We start from the raw sequence: 23,184 nt of genomic DNA, 5'->3' as shown, positions 1-23,184 counted from the left end.
AAGAAACAAACAAAAAAAAAATTTAATAAATTATCAGGTAAGCATTATTTATGTTTTCCATCTAAAGGGGAGGAGAGTCCACTGCTTCATTCATCACTAGTGGGAACAAATACCCAAGCTCTAGAGGACACTGAATGAAGAAAACAGGAGGGTAAAGGAGGCGGACACTATACTGAGGGCACCACAGCCTGCAGAACCTCTCTCCCAAAAGCTACTTCCACCGAAGTAAAAACGTCAAATTTGAAAAGATTTTGCAAAAGTACGTAAGGATGACCAGGTTGCCGCCTTACAAATCTGCTCCATAGTAGCCTGATTCTTAAAGGCCCAAGAAGAGGCCACAGCTCTAGTCGAGTGAGCCGTAATCCTCTGAGGAGGCTTGTGCCCTGCTGTCTCATAAGCCAGACGGATCATACTCCTCAACCAAAAGAATAGAGGAGTTGCAGAGGCACACTGCTCCCTGCGCCTTCCAGAATACACAACGAATAAGGACGACGTCTGTCTGAACTCCTTTGTGGCTTGAAGATAAAACTTCAAGGCCCGAACCACATCCAGATTATAAAGTAACCTCTCCTTCGAAGAGGATGGGTTAGGACACAAGGAAGGAACCACTATTTCCCGGTTAATGTTACGACTCAACACTACCTTGGGAAGAACTCCCAAACCGGTTCACAGAATGCGTTTGTCAGCATGAAAAACCAAGTAAGGAGGCTCAAATTGTAGGCCGCCAACTCAGAGACTCTGCGTGCCGATGCAATAGCCAATAACAACAGGACCTTCAATGAGAGAATCTTAATGTCCAGAGCATGCATAGGCTCAAATGGAGCCCTCTGCAAGACCTTAAGCACCAAGTTTAAGCTCCAGGGAGGAGCTGGATTCCTGAAAACCGGTCTAATCCTAACCAGAGACTGAACAAAAGGACTGAATGTCAGGAAGCTCCGCGAGCTTCTTGTGCAACAGTACCGATAAAGCCAAGATCCTTCCCCTTAGGGAACTGGCGGCAAGACCCTTATCCAGACCATCCTGGAGGAAGGCCAAACTCCTGGATACCTTGACCTTGTGCCAAGGATATCCTCGTTCCTCACACCAGGACATGTAGGTCCTCCACACCTTGTGGTAGATGCGTCTAGTGACCGGCTTCCTGGCCTGGATGAGAGTGTTGATCACTCTTTCCGAAAAACCTCTCTTGGCCAAGACTAGGCGTTAAATCTCCACGCAGTCAGCCTCAAAGAATTGAGATTTTGATGTAGAAAAGGACCATGTACTAGTAGATCCTTGCGACAAGGTAACTTCCACGGCAGTTATGACGACAACACCGCTAGATCCGCAAACCACGTCCTCCGCGGCCACGACGGAGCAATCAGAATAGCCGAAGCTTGCTCCTGCTTGATGCGGGCCATTACTCGAGGTAGAAGAGGCAACAGTGGAAATATGTAGATTAGGTTGAATTCCCAGGGTACCGCCAAGGCATCTATCAGTTCCGCTTGGGGATCCCTGGATCGCGACCCGTATATGGGTAGCTCGCAATTGAGTCTGGACACCATGAGATCTATTTCCGGTGACCCACATCTGCTGCATATCTCTGCAAACATCTCGAGTGGAGAGACCATTCCCCTGGATGAAACGTCTGTCTGCTCATAAAATCCGCTTCCCAGTTGTCCACACCAGGAATGTGGATCGCTGAGAGCGAACAATTGTGAGTCTCTGCCCATTCCAGAATCTGAGATACTTCCCTCATTGCTAGGGAGCTTCTTGTCCCCCGTGGTGGTTTATGTAAGCCACCGAGGTGATGTTGTCCAATTGGAATCTGATGAATTGGGACGACCTCAGAGGGGTCGCAAGTCTTCAGAGCGTTGAAAATCACTCGAAGTTCCAGAATGTTTATAGGTAGACTCGACTTCTCGAGTCCATCTGCCTTGTGCCTTTCTGGCACCCCAAACGGCTCCTGAAAATCAAAAGGAAAGGAGAACAGCACACCTGTTTGTGGGGCACAGAGTAAGATTTGCCAAATCTTGTCAATCCAAATAGTCATACATCCAAAGCACTCCAGCCACCAGAAGATATCTTTGTTTAAAAGACCTTTATTTTCATTAGTTGGGTCCAAAAGTTTACAGGAACAACGTTTTGAACCTACAATAGGCTCTTAGTCATGTACATCCGTGGTTACAATGTCCCAGCATGGTCTCAGGAAAGATGTCCCATGGGACAACTGGCCCGGTCGGGTCCACCAAGACAGGGACTCCCTCACCAGTCTGTCCAGAGATATCTGTTGGGACAAGTCTGAATGATCGCTGTTCCATTGTCTCAACATGCACAGCTGCAGAGGTCTGAGATGAAACCTGGAGAATGGAATGACATCTATGATGGATACCATGAGCCCGATTACCTCCATACATCTGGCCAGACGTCCTTGCAACGTCTCTGGTCTGTCAAAAATATCTTCATCGCAGAAGAATCTATCGTACCTAGGAACTCCACCCTGTTGCTGAGGACCAATGAACTCTTCCCTTAGTTTATCTTCCACCCATGGGATCGAAGCAGGAGGAGAGCACTCAAATGATCCTCCGCCAGACTGTAGGATGGAGCCTGGATCAGGATATCGTCCAGATACGGAGCCACTGCAATCCCTCTGGCTCTTGCTACTGCGAGAAGAGTTCCCAGAACCTTTGTAAAGACTCCTTGGGCCATCGCCAGACCAAAACGGAAGGGCCACAAACTGGAAGTGCTGGTCCAGGAAGGAGAACCGTAGAAATTTGAAGTGATCCTTGTGGATTGGAACATGAAGGTAAGCATCCTTCAGGTCTATAGTCATCATGAATTGCCCCTCTTAAACCAGGGGCAAAATTGACCTGATAGTCTCCATCTTGAACGATGGGACTGACAAAAACTTGTTTAGGGCCTTAAGGTCCAGAATTGGACGAAACGTGCCCTCCTTCTTTGGGACTACGAAAAGTTTGAATAATACCCCAGACCTCTTTCTGCCTGAGGAACTGGGACGATTACCCCGAGAGATAAGAGATCCCTCACACATCCCAGGAAGGTGTCTCTCTTTTCTGGTTTTGAAGAGATGTTTGACAGGAGGAACCTACCTCTGGGCGGATACAATTTGAAACCTATCCTGTACCCCTGGGTGACGACCTCCAGGACCCAAGGGTCTGTGACGTCTCCCCTCCAGGCCCCAAAAGAGATAGTCTGCCCTCTACCTGGTCCAAGGATGGGTCAGGGACCGCCCCTTCATGCCGACTTTGACTCGGCGGGCCTCTTGTTTTGCTTGGACGTATTCCAAGAGTTTGCTGGCTTCCAAGATCCCTTGGATTGCTCAGATTTTTCAGAAGGCTGCTGGCGCTGAGACTTATCTGCACAAAAGGGACGAAAAGTAGATCCCTTAGGCTTGGCTTTCTTATCCTGGGGGTAAGAAGGCGCCCTTGCCACCCGTGACTGTAGATATGATAGAATCCAGGCCCGAGTCAAACAAATCCTTCCCCTTAAATGGTAGGGAAAGCAAGTGAGACTTAGACGTCATGTCAGCAGACCACGATTTTAGCCACAGAGCCCTGTGAGCTAAAACAGAAAAACCCGATGTCTTGGCATTCAGGCGAATAATCTGCATGCATCACAAATGAACGAATGCGCTACCCTTAAGGCTTTGATCCAAAATCTCCTCGAGGGGGGTCTCCACCAGTAGGTAGCCGCACCAGCCACCGCAGTGTCAGCCGCCGGCAGTTGGAAAGCGAACCCCATCAGTAGGAACATCTTCCGCAACATTGACTAAATATTTTTATCCATGGGTTCCTTAAAAGAGGAGCTTATCCTCAAGCGGAATGGTCGTTCTCTTAGCGAGCGTGGAGATCATCCACCTTAGGGACAGTTCCCCACAATTCAAGCTGCGCGTCCGGAACAGGGAAAAGCTTCTTAAAAGAAGACAAGGGAGAAAAGGGCGAACCCAGTCAATTATTAATTTTTAATAATGTTCGCCCTTTTGATAGGAACCGGGAAGGCCTGAGGCACTACCCTGTCCTCGTAAACCCTATCCAGTTTAGGGATCAAAGTTTCCTCTGGTAGTTTTGAATCCGGAACGTCTAGCGTACAAAGCACTTCCTTCAGCATGAAACGCAAATGCTCCATCTTAAATTTGAAATCTGGTTCCTCCGTGGACAGAGACCTAGAAGTAGCCGATTCCGACTCAGAAGCGACATCCTCTGATAATTCGGAATTGTCCTCCTCCGCGGATAATCTGTCCGAGATATCCAGTGGAGTCAAAGACCCCCGAGATGGATAGCAGTGCCGTACCTTCCACTTGCGCTTAGTAGGACGAGGCATCACATTTATGGCCACAGAAACCACCGTCTGCAATTGATCGGCGAAGTCTGGAGGCCAAAGGGCCCCTCCCGCAGGAGGGATAGTAGTGCCCTTGGGAACTGCTTATGTAATGTAATTGGAGATGCTTGTAGGAAACGCACCTCACGGGACGGAGGACCCTCAGAGGTGGACGGCTCAGTTGTACTAATTACTTTATTCTTTTTAGAACTAGTAATATTGTCATAACATGTGGAACAGAGTTGTAACGGCGGTTCCACCGGAACCTCCTCACAGTATACACAGTTAGTAGGTTTAGATAAGCAAGGAGTATCCTCCAACATAAGAGTCCTCCATAGCTTGCGCCTTTATTACAGATTTGATTATTGATTAAATGGCACCTTTATATCCCAATGGCTGGGGCACTCACCACCTCCTATGACCCGGACTGCAAGAAACAGTTTTTAGTCTCCTCCGAACACAGGTCGAGAAAGAGGAAGGTACTGAGGCCACACCCGGTCACATGGAGTGCCATGCAAGACCGCCCCTGCACTGATCGAGAGACGTGCCAAAAAGCCCGCCTCAATCTCTCTCTAGATGTTCCACACTGACAGAGCCTCATCTCACACAAGTGCAGCAAAAAAAACACAAACACTATTATTATGTATACTAAAATTCCCCCTGTTCCATAACCCCCTTCCGAGGGTATTACCCTAGATTCTATACACATAAAAAGGAGTCACTGTAATATACACTGTAATATATATATATATAATGAAAGATCTTACCAGAATCAACGGCGTGGAACAGGAACACGATCTTCAAGTGTGACAGGTTAGTAGCGTCGCTCCTGACATGAACTTGAGAGAATAAAAGCAGGCAGCGAATCTTGTCAACGCTGATTGCATAAGGAGCTGTTAATATGAGTCGGGATGGATTCGCAGAAGAACTCCAACTGCATCTCCGGACTCTAACTTTCACCCATGCTTTCATTGAGAGGCTGATGGGACTACTTAAAACTCCAGTCCCATTGTGAAGAGTACTACCCTCCATAAGAGACTACTCCGAATCTTACCAACACTTCTCTGCCAACCTCCTGTGACGAAAGGCAAAGAATGACTGGGGGGATGAGGGAAGTGGGGAAGGTATTTAAGCATTTGGCTGGGGTGTCTTTGCCTCCTCCTGGTAGCCAGATTCTTATTTCCCACAAATTATGAATGAAGCAGCAGACTTTCCTCCTCCCCTTTAGATGGAAAAACAAAGTAAATTGGAAACTTGCTTAAAATTGCATGCCCTATATGAATCATAAAAGTTAAAATTTTGACTTTACAGTCCGTTTAAAGAACTAAAACTCTACCGACATAGCAAAAAAAAAAAAAAAAAGAAGAAAAGAAATTATAATTATTATTAAGCTTTATACAGTGTTCTGTCAGATGTCTCTTATTGCAAAATGTTAACTTAAAATGTTCAATTTTACTATATGCAAGTTTCGCCACTGTTGGACTTTAAGTGTGCGCATTCACATTAAGAGCAGCATGTGACGCCTTATGTCATCTTTTACTCACAGCACTGTAGATGTGTCTTATGTTGTTGTGCTCAGTGCCAGCACTGTGATGCATGTACACACTCGCTACGCTACACCAGGGAATTTTGAGACGAGTGTCACAAAACACAGGTAAGGAACTATTTTGCTAGCTTCACTAAATATTGACTGGACCAAAATATTTTCAAAGGATTCTAAAGTTACACGGCATAAGCATGCAATGAATTCCAAGGTTTATCAATGAAACAACGTAATTGATGATTACATAGAAAAATATTTCACAATTAAGCCTTCAAGTACAATCACTTGAGCTTATCAGGGTCTCAGTCACTATGATTTACTCACCTTTTCTGGTAAAAAAAAAAATCCTTTCAACTTTGAGCACTATAATTTAAAACAATACTTTCCAGAGTATATAGAAAAGCAAAGACCCATTAGTATCATTTGCTGCAGGATTTTAGAATGGGTCTATACTCTGTGGGAATACCACAGGCTAAATCTGCTATTTCAAATGCTAACGTAGAGGTAAAGGAGCTACTTGTAAACAAGTGAATACACTCCAGCAGGTAAAATGGGAACAATTTAAAGGGGAGACAATGTTGGGGTAAACTGTCCCTTTAATACTAAAGACCAAGGTTTCTTGAGACAGAAAAGACCACATTTAAAAAGTATTTCTCGGGGCGTGTCTTAGCTGCCGTCGTGTCCAGACGCAATATTTGCTAGCTCTAGGCTCAATAACAATAATATATCAACTATTTACTTTCTATTTGGTCACTCAATCTTCCTTTTGGTGGAATCCAGATTGTGAAAGGAAGCTGCATCGATAGATGTCTCAATTATAGAGATTCAATATAAGAATCCACTACTCAGGACAAGACACGACGGCGGCCAATTTTCATCAGCTTATTTCTCCCCCCCCGACATGCCGGGTAAAGCAGACCCACTTTATTGCTCACGCTAGGAGGCTAAGAAACTTGGCAAAATGGGGGAGACTTTTTGGAATCATGCACAGGCCCTCTTGGCCGCATTAGCTCAGAAACTGGACTCTAATTTTGCCCATCTCATAACTATTGTTAAAGCCCGCCCACGAGAACAATGGCAGGAAGAAATGAAAATGGCGACTGCAATAGAACACGATTTACAACAGAGCCGCTTACAGTCCCCTCTCAGCGGTGTGGAGTGTATACTGTGCCCGTCGGGGCTAGAGGATACCAGGTTTATGAAGCAACGGGAGGCTTCCCTGTGTTTTCAGATAGGCGAGGACCGGGGAGGTGCATCTGCTTATGGGACTCCTGAAGCAGGGAGAATGTCCGAGAAGAAGCTGTCACTAGCGGGGGTGGATGCGGCCGACCACCTGCTGCGATGTTCAGAGATACCTAGTGCTCCGGTGACGACCGGTGGATTGGGTTTACATGAAGGACCCTCCTTGGTAAGAACTGATGTGATCCTGGTCCCTTATACTTACCTGGCGTCCTTGTCCCTGATGGCTCAGGGTTACTCCAGAGGATCTCCCCGGCAACATCTTCATCTCATCATTTGCCCTATTCAGAGCTTGCATTTCATTTGCGGCAAGTCTAGCAAGGCTAAGAGGGGGATAGGGTGACATTTCCCTGTGATTTTGACTCTCACTAAGATAAGGCTGTTCCCTGTGACAGGCGGAATCTCCGAGGTTTTATATCTTGTCCAACCTGGATCCACGGACAGTCCTGTTTCTTCCATCAGCCCTACACTTATTAATGACGACTATATAGTCTGAGGCATAGTTAAAGGGCTAGACTTTTAGTGTAACTCACTTTTCTCAACCTTGGTGACTTGTACACACAACTTGTTAGGTGCATTATGTATTATATGTTTAAATAAAGGGCACTTTTAGTACTATTAACCCATTAGGTTCTTTAAATGTGAAGTATTATGTGGGTATCCTGATAGCTCATATGAGTTGTGCAATTGGTTTTTGTTTTTGTGTAAACATGTAACTCTCCCCTACAGCTATTGTCATACACTGTAAAATACACCATGATATAACTATAGGGGAATTTGCCTCATTATATCCCACTGTGTATCACCCCTATTCCTTAGGACACAACTTTATGATTTATGTAAAGTTCATAATAGCCCACACAGGGTGTATAATCAATCCTCAGCCCTACTCAGACATAAGCTTTCTTTATAAATTTATGGTTAGCATAAGCCGCCTATAAGGTACAGAGAGATCTAATACTTAGAATTAAAAGATAACAGGGTCCCTACATTTTACAAGGCGGGTGGTCTCAGGAAGGTGGCATTTATCTCCTCCATGTAAAATGTAATAAACTGGCTTCTTCCTCCTAGCCCAAATATTTTATTTCTAAATACCTTTTCAAATTTACCCAAATTGGTAAACTACTCAGCGGTGTTAATCCGCAGCATACACACCACATAGGGGGAAAAAAGTACCTCTCAATTGGATTATTTATTTCACATATGTCAGATGAAAGTATCTTACCAAAAGATAGAATGTTTTACTAAAGAGGTACTATAATAACTCTAAATAAAAAATAAAATAAGGTACCAATGCAAATCCTACCATATATATATCCGAAGTATGTGAGTAATGAGCTAGGATATACTTGCTGTCAGAGAATTTATCATGATTTATTGCTACTGTTTGTTATATTCATCTTGAATGGATTTGCTTTGCTGTTTATTTGTGACTATTGCTATTCTAAATACCTTAATAAAAATCTTTGTTTAAAAAAAAAAAAAAAAAAAAAAGTATTTCTCTACATGAAAACAGGTGAGATGAATACTAATGAGCTACTGAATGAGCCTAGAAGGAAAACACTTCTGCTGACCTCCTTGAGGAGGGGAGCTGAGAAATGTAGCTATAGAAAATCATCACATAAAAAGCAAATAATAAACTTTCTTACACTTACCTAGAGAAACATCAGAGCCATCGACAGCCAGGGCTGACATTTTGGGTCAGGCGTCTCCAGGCATCTTCTAGGCCAAACACTGGGCAGAAGAGGGAAGTGATAACATTTTTAAATAATTTTATGTCCACAGTAACTGGACTAAAGAAATTGGATAAGACAGTGCTAAACAAAAAAATATATGAGAGTTTGGTCCCTATAACCCCTTAAAGGGACAGTCTAGTCAATAATAAACTTTCATAATTCAGATAGGGCATGCAATTTTAAACAACTTTCCAATTGACTTTTATTATTAAATTTGCTTTGTTCTCTTGGTGGTATTTTTGAAAAGCTAAACCTAGCTAGGCTCAAACTAATTTCTAAACTGTTGAAAACCGCCTCTTAGCTCAGAGTATTTTGAAAGTTTTTGACAGTTAGACAGTACTAGTTCATGTGTATCATATAGATAACATTGTGCTCACTCCCGTGGAGTTATTTAGGAGTCTGCTCTGATTGACTAAACTGCATGTCTGTCAACAGAACTGAGTTGAGGAGGAAGTCTGCCGAGGCTTAGATTTAAGGTGATCACAGAGGTAAAACATATAGAATTATAACTGTGTTATTTATGCAAAACTGGGAACTGGGTAATAAAAGGGATTAGCTATGTTTTTAAATTGTGAAAATTCTTGTGTAGACTGTCCCTTTAATGACCAGCACCATACCCTGTATGGTGCTGGTAGTTTAGCCCTTAAGGACTAGCGCTATACCCTGTCCGGCGCGGCTTTCCTGGGTCTCTTTCTGCCACAATTCAAATCAACAGTGGAGAGATTGTGCTATTTCTACAGGCCCCACAAGTTGGGCAGTGCAGAAAGACTGATGCTGAGAGAGACAGACATTCTATTTCCTTCTCTGCATCAGGTAGCGGTGGGAGGGGTCAGGAAGGAGGCAGGAATGGGCGGGACCTTTATATTGCAGAAACAAAGCCCTATGAGAGGGAAATAAAATTTAATAAGAGGGGAGAGAAATGCCTTAGAAAAGGATCGCTTACAGGGGAGAGGTGGGGAGGGCGAGGGGGGGGATCCCTACACCACAGAAAAAATAGTATTTAAAATAAAATTTTAAAAAAATTAGACAGCTGCCAGTACCTAAGATGGCAGCCACTAGTTAGAGGGGGGAGGGTTAAAGAGCTGTTTAGGAGAGATCAGGTAGGGATCAGGAGGTTGGCGAAATAAGGTGAGAGGGTAATCTCTACACTAAAGCTCAAATTAACCTTACAAGCTGATTAATTACATGATTAACCACTTAACTGCCAGGAATCTCAGAAGTGTGGTATATATATATATATATATATATATATATATATATATATATATATATATATATATATATATATATATATATATATATATATATATATATATATATATATACATATACATACACGAGGAACCGCAAACTCTAATGCCAAAGTGGTTTATTAAAAAGAAAAGGTGTGTAGCACAAAAACAGTGTGCAAGGGGTGCTGGTTCTGACGCGTTTCGCGCATGCTCACATGCACTTTATCAGATATATATAGATATATATATATATATATATATATATATATATAAATAACTGTATGGCTAGTGTGTGGAGGGTGCCTAGTAGAAAAAAATATACAATGTTTCTCTATAATGAGAATTTCAACATAAAAAAGGGGGGCCCCCAGTAATTTTCACACGTATACACACTTGAAGTCTTATCAAAATATGCTTAATTTTTGATCACTTAATAATTCACTATTATAAACAAAGTTTCCTATGAGTCCATATACCAAAAGAAGATTCTTCTAGGTAATCCAAAGTAAGGGTGAGGAATAATAATAAAAGACCCCGTTGGGGTTCCTACTTACATTCCTTACCCCCTATCTTATGAGGTAAGTGCCACACAATGAAAAGGATCACCAACGTAGATCATAAGGTTCCCCGCTTCATTGCTCCTTGAAGTTGGAAGAGTGGTCTTTCAGTCACATATTCCGTGTAACCTGCACCTTTCCGCCACCTTGACAAGTTTTGTAGAATGTGACAGACAGATGGAATAGGGCAATGTGCAAGTAGCCAACTGAGTGAATCCAGGACTATAGTCACAGGGTGGCTGTCATCTCCAATATGCGTCCATATTCTGTCAACACTGAAATCCAGGGGTGTGAGTGATAGCTGGGCATTATTCCAATTCAAAGGGTCAGAAAATCCATCATGGAATGTCAGCCTGGTTAATATTTCTCGTGGAAATCCTGATGAAAACTCTGAGAAATCTCATACCCAAAGACATGAACAAATTCCTTTCTCTGTAAACTTGCCACCAGGAAGCTGTTCAATAATTCTCTGCCACTGTGTAGGGCTGTGTCAGTGATGAGCAGAACTCCAGAACTCCAGAACTAAAACATTCTGCTCATCACTGACACAGCCCTGCACAGTGGCAGAGAATTATTGAACAGCTTCCTGGTGGGAAAGTAAGTAGGAACCCCAACGGGGTCTTTTATTATTATTCCTCACGCTGACTTTGGATTACCTAGAAGAATCTTCTTTTGTGATATGAACTCATAAGAAACTTTGTTTATAATAGTGAATTATTAAGTGATCAAAAATTAAGCATATTCTGAGAAGACTTCAGGTGTGTATACACATGTGAAAATTACTGGGGCCCCCCTTTTTATGTTGAAATTCTCATTATAGAGAAACATTGTATATTTTTTACTAGGCACACTCCATACACTAGCCATAGATTATATATATACACATATATACATACATATACATATATATATATATATATATATATATATACATACATATACATATATATATATATATATATATATATATATATATATATATATATATACATATACATACACATATATATATATATATATATATACACAAAACACGGAAGGGAACTGCACTCTCATACCGGACCGGGTACACATCCCATGACCCTGCAACATGCTCAGCCCTGGGTGCCACTGGCACTCACAGGAAGCTGTGCTATCCCCAGAGCCACAAGCAGTTAACCCCAGACAGGTCTGGGTGCAAGAACCATAGGGAAAATTACAAAACAAATTAATACAACACACAGAGAAAACCCAGCACTCACTTACAAGCTCTCAGATAAGATTTAAAAGCAAAAATGGAAAGGTTAGTCACCGCATCTGGCCAAATGGGACAAGCTCAGGTACCACGTCAAGGTCCTCTCCAATACCTGAGACCCTAAAACAGCCACACAATGCAAGCTTTCAAATCCAAACAAACTGAAAACAAGGGAAGGGTGCACAGGAATATGTAACCACCCTAGACATATACAAAACACGGAAGGGAACTGCACTCTCATACCGGACCGGGTACACATCCCATGACCCTGCAACATGCTCAGCCCTGGGTGCCACTGGCACTCACAGGAAGCTGTGCTGTCCCCAGAGCCACAAGCAGTAAACCCCAGACAGGTCTGGGTGCAAGAACCATAGGGAAAATTACAAAACAAATTAATACAACACACAGAGAAAACCCAGCACTCACTTACAAGCTCTCAGATAAGATTTAAAAGCAAAAATGGAAAGGTTAGTCACCGCATCTGGCCAAATGGGACAAGCTCAGGTACCACGTCAAGGTCCTCTCCAATACCTGAGACCCTAAAACAGCCACACAATGCAAGCTTTCAAATCCAAACAAACTGAAAACAAGGGAAGGGTGCACAGGAATATGTAACCACCCTAGACATATACAAAACACAGCTTCCTGTGAGTGCCAGTGGCACCCAGGGCTGAGCATGTTGCAGGGTCATGGGATGTGTACCCGGTGCGGTATGAGAGTGCAGTTCCCTTCCGTGTTTTGTATATGTCTAGGGTGGTTACATATTTAAGACAATAGATGATAAACAGTCACAGTCATGTGATCAGGGGGCTGGAAGAAGGTTCCAGTGTTGGTTATGCACAAAACTGGGGAATGGGTAATAAAGGGATTATCTATCTTTTAAAACAATAACAATTCTATGGTAGACTGTCCCTTTAAGTGTAGAGGGACTATACACTTTATACTCATTAGGCAGTAGCTGCTGTTAGAAATACAGTGTGTTCTCTGGTTAAAGACTTCAACACTGAGGAACTCTATACCCAGAGCTTTTTTTTATTTCTTTTTCATTATATATATATATATATATATATATATATATATATATATATATATATATATATATATATATATATATATATATATATATATATATATATATATATATATATATATATATTATATATATATATATATATATAAAATAAGTTTTGATAGGTAAATAACAGAATTTATGTTTACCTGATAAATTACTTTCTCCAACGGTGTGTCCGGTCCACGGCGTCATCCTTACTTGTGGGATATTCTCCTCCCCAACAGGAAATGGCAAAGAGCCCAGCAAAGCTGGTCACATGATCCCTCCTAGGCTCCGCCTTCCCCAGTCATTCGACCGACGTAAAGGAGGAATATTTGCATAGGAGAAACCATATGATACCGTGGTGACTGTAGTTAAAGAAAATAAATTATCAGACCTGATTAAAAAACCAGGGCGGGCCGTGGACCGGACACACCGTTGGAGAAAGTAATTTATCAGGTAAGCATAAATTCTGTTTTCTCCAACATAGGTGTGTCCGGTCCACGGCGTCATCCTTACTTGTGGGAACCAATACCAAAGCTTTAGGACACGGATGAAGGGAGGGAGCAAATCAGGTCACCTAGATGGAAGGCACCACGGCTTGCAAAACCTTTCTCCCAAAAATAGCCTCAGAAGAAGCAAAAGTATCAAACTTGTAAAATTTAGTAAAAGTGTGCAGTGAAGACCAAGTCACTGCCTTACATATCTGATCAACAGAAGCCTCGTTCTTGAAGGCCCATGTGGAAGCCACAGCCCTAGTGGAATGAGCTGTGATTCTTTCAGGAGGCTGCCGTCCGGCAGTCTCGTAAGCCAATCTGATGATGCTTTTAATCCAAAAAGAGAGAGAGGTAGAAGTTGCTTTTTGACCTCTCCCTTTACCAGAATAAACAACAAACAAGGAAGATGTTTGTCTAAAATCCTTTGTAGCATCTAAATAGAATTTTAGAGCACGAACAACATCCAAGTTGTGCAACAAACGTTCCTTCTTTGAAACTGGATTCGGACACAAAGAAGGCACGACTATCTCCTGGTTAATTGTTTTTGTTAGAAACAACTTTTCGGAAGAAAACCAGGTTTAGTACGTATCAACGGAATGTAAGGGTTCAAACGGAACCCCCTGAAGAACTGAAAGAACTAAATTGAGACTCCAAGGAGGAGTCAAAGGTTTGTAAACAGGCTTGATTCTAACCAGAGCCTGAACAAAGGCTTGAACATCTGGCACAGCTGCCAGTTTTTTGTGAAGTAACACAGACAAGGCAGAAATCTGTCCCTTCAAGGAACTAGCAGATAATCCTTTCTCCAAACCTTCTTGAAGGAAGGATAGAATCTTAGGAATTTTTACCTTGTCCCAAGGGAATCCTTTAGATTCACACCAACAGATATATTTTTTCCATATTTTGTGGTAAATTTTTCTAGTTACAGGCTTTCTGGCCTGAACAAGAGTATCAATGACAGAATCTGAGAACCCTCGCTTTGATAAGATCAAGCGTTCAATCTCCAAGCAGTCAGTTGGAGTGAGACCAGATTCGGATGTTCGAACGGACCTTGAACAAGAAGGTCTCGTCTCAAAGGTAGCTTCCATGGTGGAGCCGATGACATATTCACCAGGTCTGCATACCAAGTCCTGCGTGGCCACGCAGGAGCTATCAAGATCACCGATGCTCTCTCCTGATTGATCCTGGCTACCAGCCTGGGAATGAGAGGGAACGGTGGGAATACATAAGCTAGTTTGAAGGTCCAAGGTGCTACTAGTGCATCTACTAGAGTCGCCTTGGGATCCCTGGATCTGGACCCGTAGCAAGGAACCTTGAAGTTCTGAAGAGAGGCCATCAGATCCATGTCTGGAATGCCCCACAATTGAGTGATTTGGGCAAAGATTTCCGGATGGAGTTCCCACTCCCCCGGATGAAATGTCTGACGACTCAGAAAATCCGCTTCCCAATTTTCCACTCCTGGGATGTGGATTGCAGACAAGTGGCAGGAGTGAGTCTCCGCCCATTGAATGATTTTGGTCACTTCTTCCATCGCCAGGGAACTCCTTGTTCCCCCCTGATGGTTGATGTACGCAACAGTCGTCATGTTGTCTGATTGAAACCGTATGAACTTGGCCTTTGCTAGCTGAGGCCAAGCCTTGAGAGCATTGAGTATCGCTCTCAGTTCCAGAATATTTATCGGTAGAAGAGATTCTTCCCGAGACCAAAGACCCTGAGCTTTCAGGGGTCCCCAGACCGCGCCCCAGCCCACCAGACTGGCGTCGGTCGTGACAATGACCCACTCTGGTCTGCGGAAGCTCATCCCCTGTGACAGGTTGTCCAGGGACAGCCACCAACGGAGTGAATCTCTGGTCCTCTGATTTACTTGTATCGTCGGAGACAAGTCTGTATAGTCCCCATTCCACTGACTGAGCATGCACAGTTGTAATGGTCTTAGATGAATGCGCGCAAAAGGAACTATGTCCATTGCCGCTACCATCAAACCTATTACTTCCATGCACTGCGCTATGGAAGGAAGAGGAACAGAATGAAGTATTTGACAAGAGTTCAGAAGTTTTGATTTTCTGGCCTCTGTCAGAAAAATCCTCATTTCTAAGGAGTCTATTATTGTTCCCAAGAAGGGAACCCTTGTTGACGGAGACAGAGAACTTTTTTCTACGTTCACTTTCCACCCGTGAGATCTGAGAAAGGCCAGGACAATGTCCGTGTGAGCCTTTGCTTGAGGAAGGGACGACGCTTGAATCAGAATGTCGTCCAAGTAAGGTACTACTGCAATGCCCCTTGGTCTTAGCACCGCTAGAAGGGACCCTAGTACCTTTGTGAAAATCCTTGGAGCAGTGGCTAATCCGAACGGAAGTGCCACAAACTGGTAATGCTTGTCCAGGAATGCGAACCTTAGGAACCGATGATGTTCCTTGTGGATAGGAATATGTAGATACGCATCCTTTAAATCCACCGTGGTCATGAATTGACCTTCCTGGATGGAAGGAAGAATAGTTCGAATGGTTTCCATTTTGAACGATGGAACCTTGAGAAACTTGTTTAGGATCTTGAGATCTAAGATTGGTCTGAATGTTCCCTCTTTTTTGGGAACTACGAACAGATTGGAGTAGAACCCCATCCCTTGTTCTCCTAATGGAACAGGATGAATCACTCCCATTTTTAACAGGTCTTCTACACAATGTAAGAATGCCTGTTTTTTTATGTGGTCTGAAGACAATTGAGACCTGTGGAACCTCCCCCTTGGGGGAAGCCCCTTGAATTCCAGAAGATAACCTTGGGAGACTATTTCTAGCGCCCAAGGATCCAGAACATCTCTTGCCCAAGCCTGAGCGAAGAGAGAGAGTCTGCCCCCCACCAGATCCGGTCCCGGATCGGGGGTCAACCTCTCATGCTGTCTTGGTAGCAGTGGCAGGTTTATTGGCCTGCTTTCCTTTGTTCCAGCCTTGCATTGGTCTCCAGGCTGGCTTGGCTTGAGAAGTATTACCCTCTTGCTTAGAGGACGTAGCACTTGGGGCTGGTCCGTTTCTGCGAAAGGGACGAAAATTAGGTTTATTTTTGGCCTTGAAAGACCTATCCTGAGGAAGGGCGTGGCCCTTGCCCCCAGTGATATCAGAGATAATCTCTTTCAAGTCAGGGCCAAACAGCGTTTTCCCCTTGAAAGGAATGTTAAGCAATTTGTTCTTGGAAGACGCATCCGCTGACCAAGATTTTAACCAAAGCGCTCTGCGCGCCACAATAGCAAAACCAGAATTTTTCGCCGCTAACCTAGCCAATTGCAAAGTGGCGTCTAGGGTGAAAGAATTAGCCAATTTGAGAGCACGAATTCTGTCCATAATCTCCTCATAAGAAGAAGAATTATTATTGATAGCCTTTTCTAGCTCATCGAACCAGAAACACGCGGCTGTAGTGACAGGAACAATGCATGAAATTGGTTGTAGAAGGTAACCTTGCTGAACAAACATCTTTTTAAGCAAACCTTCTAATTTTTTATCCATAGGATCTTTGAAAGCACAACTATCTTCTATGGGTATAGTGGTGCGTTTGTTTAGAGTAGAAACCGCCCCCTCGACCTTGGGGACTGTCTGCCATAAGTCCTTTCTGGGGTCGACCATAGGAAACAATTTTTTAAATATGGGGGGAGGGACGAAAGGTATACCGGGCCTTTCCCATTCTTTATTTACAATGTCCGCCACCCGCTTGGGTATAGGAAAAGCTTCGGGGGGCCCCGGGACCTCTAGGAACTTGTCCATTTTACATAGTTTCTCTGGAATGACCAAATTCTCACAATCATCCAGAGTGGATAACACCTCCTTAAGCAGAGCGCGGAGATGTTCCAATTTAAATTTAAATGTAATCACATCAGGTTCAGCTTGTTGAGAAATTTTCCCTGAATCTGAAATTTCTCCCTCAGACAAAACCTCCCTGGCCCCCTCAGATTGGTGTAGGGGCCCTTCAGAACCAATATCATCAGCGTCCTCATGCTCTTCAGTATTTTCTAAAACAGAGCAGTCGCGCTTTCGCTGATAAGTGGGCATTTTGGCTAAAATGTTTTTGATAGAATTATCCATTACAGCCGTTAATTGTTGCATAGTAAGGAGTATTGGCGCGCTAGATGTACTAGGGGCCTCCTGTGTGGGCAAGACTGGTGTAGACGAAGGAGGGGATGATGCAGTACCATGCTTACTCCCCTCACTTGAGGAATCATCTTGGGCATCATTTTCTCTAAATTTTGTGTCACATAAATCACATCTATTTAAATGAGAAGGAACCTTGGCTTCCCCACATTCAGAACACAGTCTATCTGGTAGTTCAGACATGTTAAACAGGCAAAAACTTGATAACAAAGTACAAAAAACGTTTTAAAATAAATCGTTACTGTCACTTTAAATTTTAAACTGAACACACTTTATTACTGCAATTGCGAAAAAGTATGAAGGAATTGTTCAAAATTCACCAAAATTTCACCACAGTGTCTTAAAGCCTTAAAAGTATTGCACACCAAATTTGGAAGCTTTAACCCTTAAAATAACGGAACCGGAGCCGTTTTTATATTTAACCCCTTTACAGTCCCTGGTATCTGCCTTGCTGAGACCCAACCAAGCCCAAAGGGGAATACGATACCAAAAGACGCCTTCAGAAAGTCTTTTCTATGTATCAGAGCTCCTCACACATGCATCTGCATGTCATGCTTCTCAAAAACAAGTGCGCAATACAGGCGCGAAAATGAGACTCTGCCTATGATTAGGGAAAGCCCCTAGAGAATAAGGTGTCCAATACAGTGCCTGCCGGTTATTTTACATAATTCCCAAGATTAAAATAATTCCTCAAGGCTATGGAGTGTAAAATATAAATCGATTTAGCCCAGAAAATGTCTACAGTCTTAGAAAGCCCTTGTGAAGCCCTTTATTTCTTTCTGTAATAAAAATGGCTTACCGGATCCCATAGGGAAAATGACAGCTTCCAGCATTACATCGTCTTGTTAGAATGTGTCATACCTCAAGCAGCAAAAGTCTGCTCACTGTTCCCCCAACTGAAGTTAATTCCTCTCAACAGTCCTGTGTGGAACAGCCATCGATTTTAGTAACGGTTGCTAAAATCATTTTCCTCTTACAAACAGAAATCTTCATCTCTTTTCTGTTTCAGAGTAAATAGTACATACCAGCACTATTTTAAAATAACAAACTCTTGATTGAATAATAAAAACTACAGTTAAACACTAAAAAACTCTAAGCCATCTCCGTGGAGATGTTGCCTGTACAACGGCAAAGAGAATGACTGGGGAAGGCGGAGCCTAGGAGGGATCATGTGACCAGCTTTGCTGGGCTCTTTGCCATTTCCTGTTGGGGAGGAGAATATCCCACAAGTAAGGATGACGCCGTGGACCGGACACACCTATGTTGGAGAAAAAGATATTAAATGATTAAATGAAGTGTGATGTAAAAAAAAATAATAAATGCTAAAAATGCTCTGGTCTTTTGACTAAGTTTTAGCTTGAAATGCTAGGTCCTTAAGGGGATAAACTAGGAAACTGTATGGATTAAAATATGATAAAAAAAAAAAAAAAAAAAAAAAGATCTTAAACCTTAAAGAGACAGTATACTATAAAATTAACACATTATTACCTTATATCTTGTATACCCCACTGAGAGTGTAATTTTGTCTGTGTTTATGCAACTTAACTATAGCTTGGACCTAAGGCTAAAAACTTTCAGACTAGGTGGGGATACCACAGGGTAAACCAACTATTTTAAATGCCAATATAAGGGTAAAAGGAAATGCTTGTAAACAATTTAATACACTCCAGCAGGTAAAATGGATCATTGGGAACAATTTAAAAGGGGAGAACATTTTTGGGTGAACTGTCCCTTTTAAAACACATGCTTACTAGCAGCAAAAATATGTTCTCTGCCTTGTAGATTTAACTGCAAATAGATTTGTTGGAAACCTATATGGATACGCACACCTAATGGCATCTTAATTGCATGATTATAGCCTCCAGTGTTTACACAGTCTCTTTAAGTAGACACTCTATTTACACACTTTTCAAGTGAACTTAATTACGTACCACAATGTTCAGCAGAGTGGACTTTGGGATGTAGAAGCCACTGCAATCCTCACTCTGTCCCACAGTGAAGAGACACAGCCATTCTTCTCACAGTTTGACGCTTTTCATATCTGCAGGATAAAAGGTTTACATAATATAAAATCAATTAGCCTGAATAACAATTTCAGTAAACTTACAAAAAAATAACTGCAATAAGAGAGAAGCTAGTAATCGCAAGACTGCTCTGGTCTACCAAAGTCGGACACACAGCTGTACCACAAACTAACAAATACGCTGTTATCTAAAATAATAAATGATCCCCTTCTCATAAAGCTCTGTCCTTGGCACACTTTGTTCTGGCCCAGGATGTCCTTGAAAAAAATGGAGCGGAACTGCATGTTGTAATCACTGCATAGTCAGTACCCCATTTGCAAAGGGACAGGGCAGAACCTATTCCTTCAGGAGATTTGGGATTCATTTGCTTCTAACATAAATTATCACTTCCCTGGTAATGTACACTAGGACTTGAAAACATCTGCAGAGAGAACTTCCATAACTACAAAACAACCACATAACACAAACAGTGTGCTGCTTATTAAACAAGGAAACGTATTTGATGCAACACAGTATAAACAAGTCATACATACATAGCACTGAATAATACTAACAAGTGGTTTTGTTTTTCCTGTTTTGCACTTATATTTAATTCATTGAAATGAAGATAGTTCTAACTGAGATACTGTAGTAAACATTCTGTTAAAATAACTGTTAACGCATTCATGTTCTAACCTTTTCATCAACAATGAGCGAAATATGCTCTTGACCTATGGTAACCTGGTGAGACTTCCTTAAATTAACCGCTGCATGAGCTTATCCTTCAGCTGACAAAGTTCCGGGTGCGTCCCTCTTCCTCCCCCCATCAGTAATCATCAAGAGTATCTGTCTGACAAAGACAGTGAGCAAAGTCCACAAGAAACAAGGGGCATTCTATTCCCTTGTTCAGACACATGCACCAGTGTCCGGAGGAGGAGTTTATATAGTTGCACAATTTGCAAAATGAACTATAATGACTGTCTGGGCTTTTAAAACTAAAAAAAGACGGTTTAAAAAAATAATAATATCTTTGATAATCCAATGGCTCAATACAGTTTGCATACACAGACAGTAATTAACCCTTTCAGTGCTGAACCACTCTGTGTTAGAGTTGTTTTAGTTGTCTGGAATTTATTGCATTTACACATGTACATTTTAATTTATTTCTGTGAGGTAGCTACAATTTCCCCAGCAGACCAAGCATTTTTAACAAAATAACTTCACAACCAAATGGCATGCAGCGAATGCAAGGTGATCAGTATTACTATTATGATTACTGGACAGCTATATGGGCATGGGACCCCTTATTTGAATGATGGTGAGCTCACATTTTCATATGAGAGAAATATTTCTAAAGGTAAGGGATTCATAAAAAAAGGCCTTTTTTATAATAAATCTTTTAAAAGTTATATAGCAGGGTTAGATTGTAGAAGGCAAACAGTTTGTATTTCTTCCAAGTCTGAGAATAAGAAGATTGCCTGTTTAAAGAGCTAAACAAACATAAAAAGGGGGCAAAATAAACAATGCACATATATTGCGAAGTTGATTAAAAACCACTCATTCACAAATGCTGTTACAATCACAGAGAATACCACATTTGCCATTAGACACTTTGGATTTAGATTAGTCTAGATACACAGTTATATGACACTGCTTAGCAATGTATGTTTCTTAAAAGGGACAGTCTACTCCAAAATTGTTATTGTTTAATAAGATAGATAACGCTGCCTTTACTACCCATTCCCCAGCTTTGCACAACCAACATTGTTATATTAATATACTTTATAAACTTTTAAACATCTACAGTTTCTAAACCCTGCAGGCCGCCTTTTATCTCAGAGCATTTTTAAAGCATTTCATACAGCAAGACATTGCTTGTTCTTGTGTGCCTTATAACATCGTGCTCACTCCCGTAGAGTTATTCATGAGCCAGCACTAATTAGCTAAAAAAAAAAAATCTATCTTTTTAAACAATAACAGTTTTGGAGTAGACTGTCCCTTTAACATGAGCTTTGCATTGCACTTCTCTGAAACTAGAATGTACTATATATTTCTATGTCTGATATGTATGGGAAGCATTGTACTACAGATCCCTTACGATGGTCTTAGAAATCTATGGTTCTAGAACACTGGTTTTCAAACCCGTCCTCGGACCTCCCCAACAGGTCAAGTTTTCACGATTACCATGGATGAGAGGAGGTAAAATAACCGTTCACTAATCAGCTGAATGTTTCACCTGTGCTCTAGTTCAGATATCCTCAATATGTGGCCTGTTAGGGAGACCTGAGGACAGGTTTGAATACCAGTGTAGAGAAATACTCTAGTCAAACATCATTTCTAGGAAGTGAGCCAGATTCAAGGCAATTTAGAAATATTGACACGACATACAAAAGTCTGTGTCACCGGCATTGCTCATGAGACATATAAAACTTAGAAATGTATTAAATGCAATGACTTTATCTTGTGGGAGCTAGCTGAACATATTCGGTGAGCCAATAACATGGAGGCATATGTGTGCCGCCACCAATCAACAGCTTCGGTGTCTACCTAGGTATACTTTTCAACGAAGGATAGCAAGAGAACAAAACAAAGATAATAGAAGTAAAATGGAAAGTTGTTTATAACCCCTTAACGACAGAGGACGTGCCAGGCATGTCCTACAACAAGTGTCAGTGACCAAGGACGTGCCTGGCACGTCCTCTGGGATTTCAAACGCTGGAAGCGATTGTGATCACTTCCAGACACTTTCAGGGTATTGTAGTGATGCCTCGATATTGAGGCATCACTGCAATACCCTTTTTAAGCACACCGATGCAGAGAGGGCCACTCTGTGGCCCTCTTTGCATCAGCCAGCGATGGTGCCGATCGTTAGTGGCGTGGGAGGAATACAAGGGAGGCGGGTGGGCGGCCCATCGCTGGTTCACTTCCTCTTAGCTGGGATATGGTTGAGGCAGTACAGCAAGGTCGTCGGGAGCGCGCAAGGGAAGCGGGACCACGCGCATTTGCACGCTACTTAGTACAGAGTCCAGTATAGTGACTATAGTATACAGCAGTGCTTTCCAAACTAGCCTTTTATTTTAGTACTGGCAGACTTTCTGACAGTACTTTAGATGGCAGTGACAATTGTAAGTTTGGGAAGGAAGAGAGGAGTCAGGGGATGGGATGTGTCAGATGGGAGGCTGATCTCTACACTAAACCTAAAATTAACCCCACAAGCTACCTAATTAACCCCTTCACTGCTGGGCATAATACAAGTGTGGTGCGCAGCAGCATTTAGCGGCCTTCTAATAAAAAACCAACGCCAAAGCCATATATGTCTGATATTTCTTAACAAAGGGGATCCCAGATAAGCATTTACAACCATTTGTGCCATAATTGAACAAGCTGTTTATATATATATATTAGACAACCCAAAGTATTGATGTAGGCCCTTTTTGGTATATTTTATGCCACCATTTCACCGCTAAATGCAATCAAATAAAATTGTTCACTTTTTCACTAACTTTAGGTTTCTCACTGAAATTATTTACAAACAGCTTGTGCAATTATGGCACAAATGGTTGTAAATGCTTATCTGGGATCCCCTTTGTTAAGAAATAGCAGACATATATGGCTTTGGCGTTGCTTTTTTATTAGAAGGCCGCT

General features: G+C 42.2%; 1 protein-coding gene across 2 annotated transcripts in view; it reads right to left on the bottom strand.

Annotated features, from left to right (window-relative positions):
• LOC128638694 (oxysterols receptor LXR-beta) overlaps window positions 1–23,184 on the bottom strand; it is a 184,893-nt gene that overhangs the window by 118,426 nt on the left and 43,283 nt on the right. For both annotated transcript variants that reach the window (XM_053690814.1, XM_053690815.1), the window contains exons 3-4: window positions 19,468–19,577; window positions 8,752–8,830 (exon numbers count right to left, since the gene is read on the bottom strand). In XM_053690814.1, the coding sequence (XP_053546789.1) occupies window positions 8,752–8,791 (40 nt within the window). In that variant the 5' untranslated portion in view covers window positions 8,792–8,830; window positions 19,468–19,577. The remainder of the gene's footprint in view (window positions 1–8,751; window positions 8,831–19,467; window positions 19,578–23,184) is intronic.

This window comes from Bombina bombina, chromosome 8, assembly GCF_027579735.1.
Source record: "Bombina bombina isolate aBomBom1 chromosome 8, aBomBom1.pri, whole genome shotgun sequence".
Taxonomy (NCBI): Eukaryota; Metazoa; Chordata; class Amphibia; order Anura; family Bombinatoridae; genus Bombina; species Bombina bombina.
The sequence above is the reverse complement of the archived record's forward strand: the minus strand, read 5'-3'. Positions and strand labels throughout refer to the sequence as shown.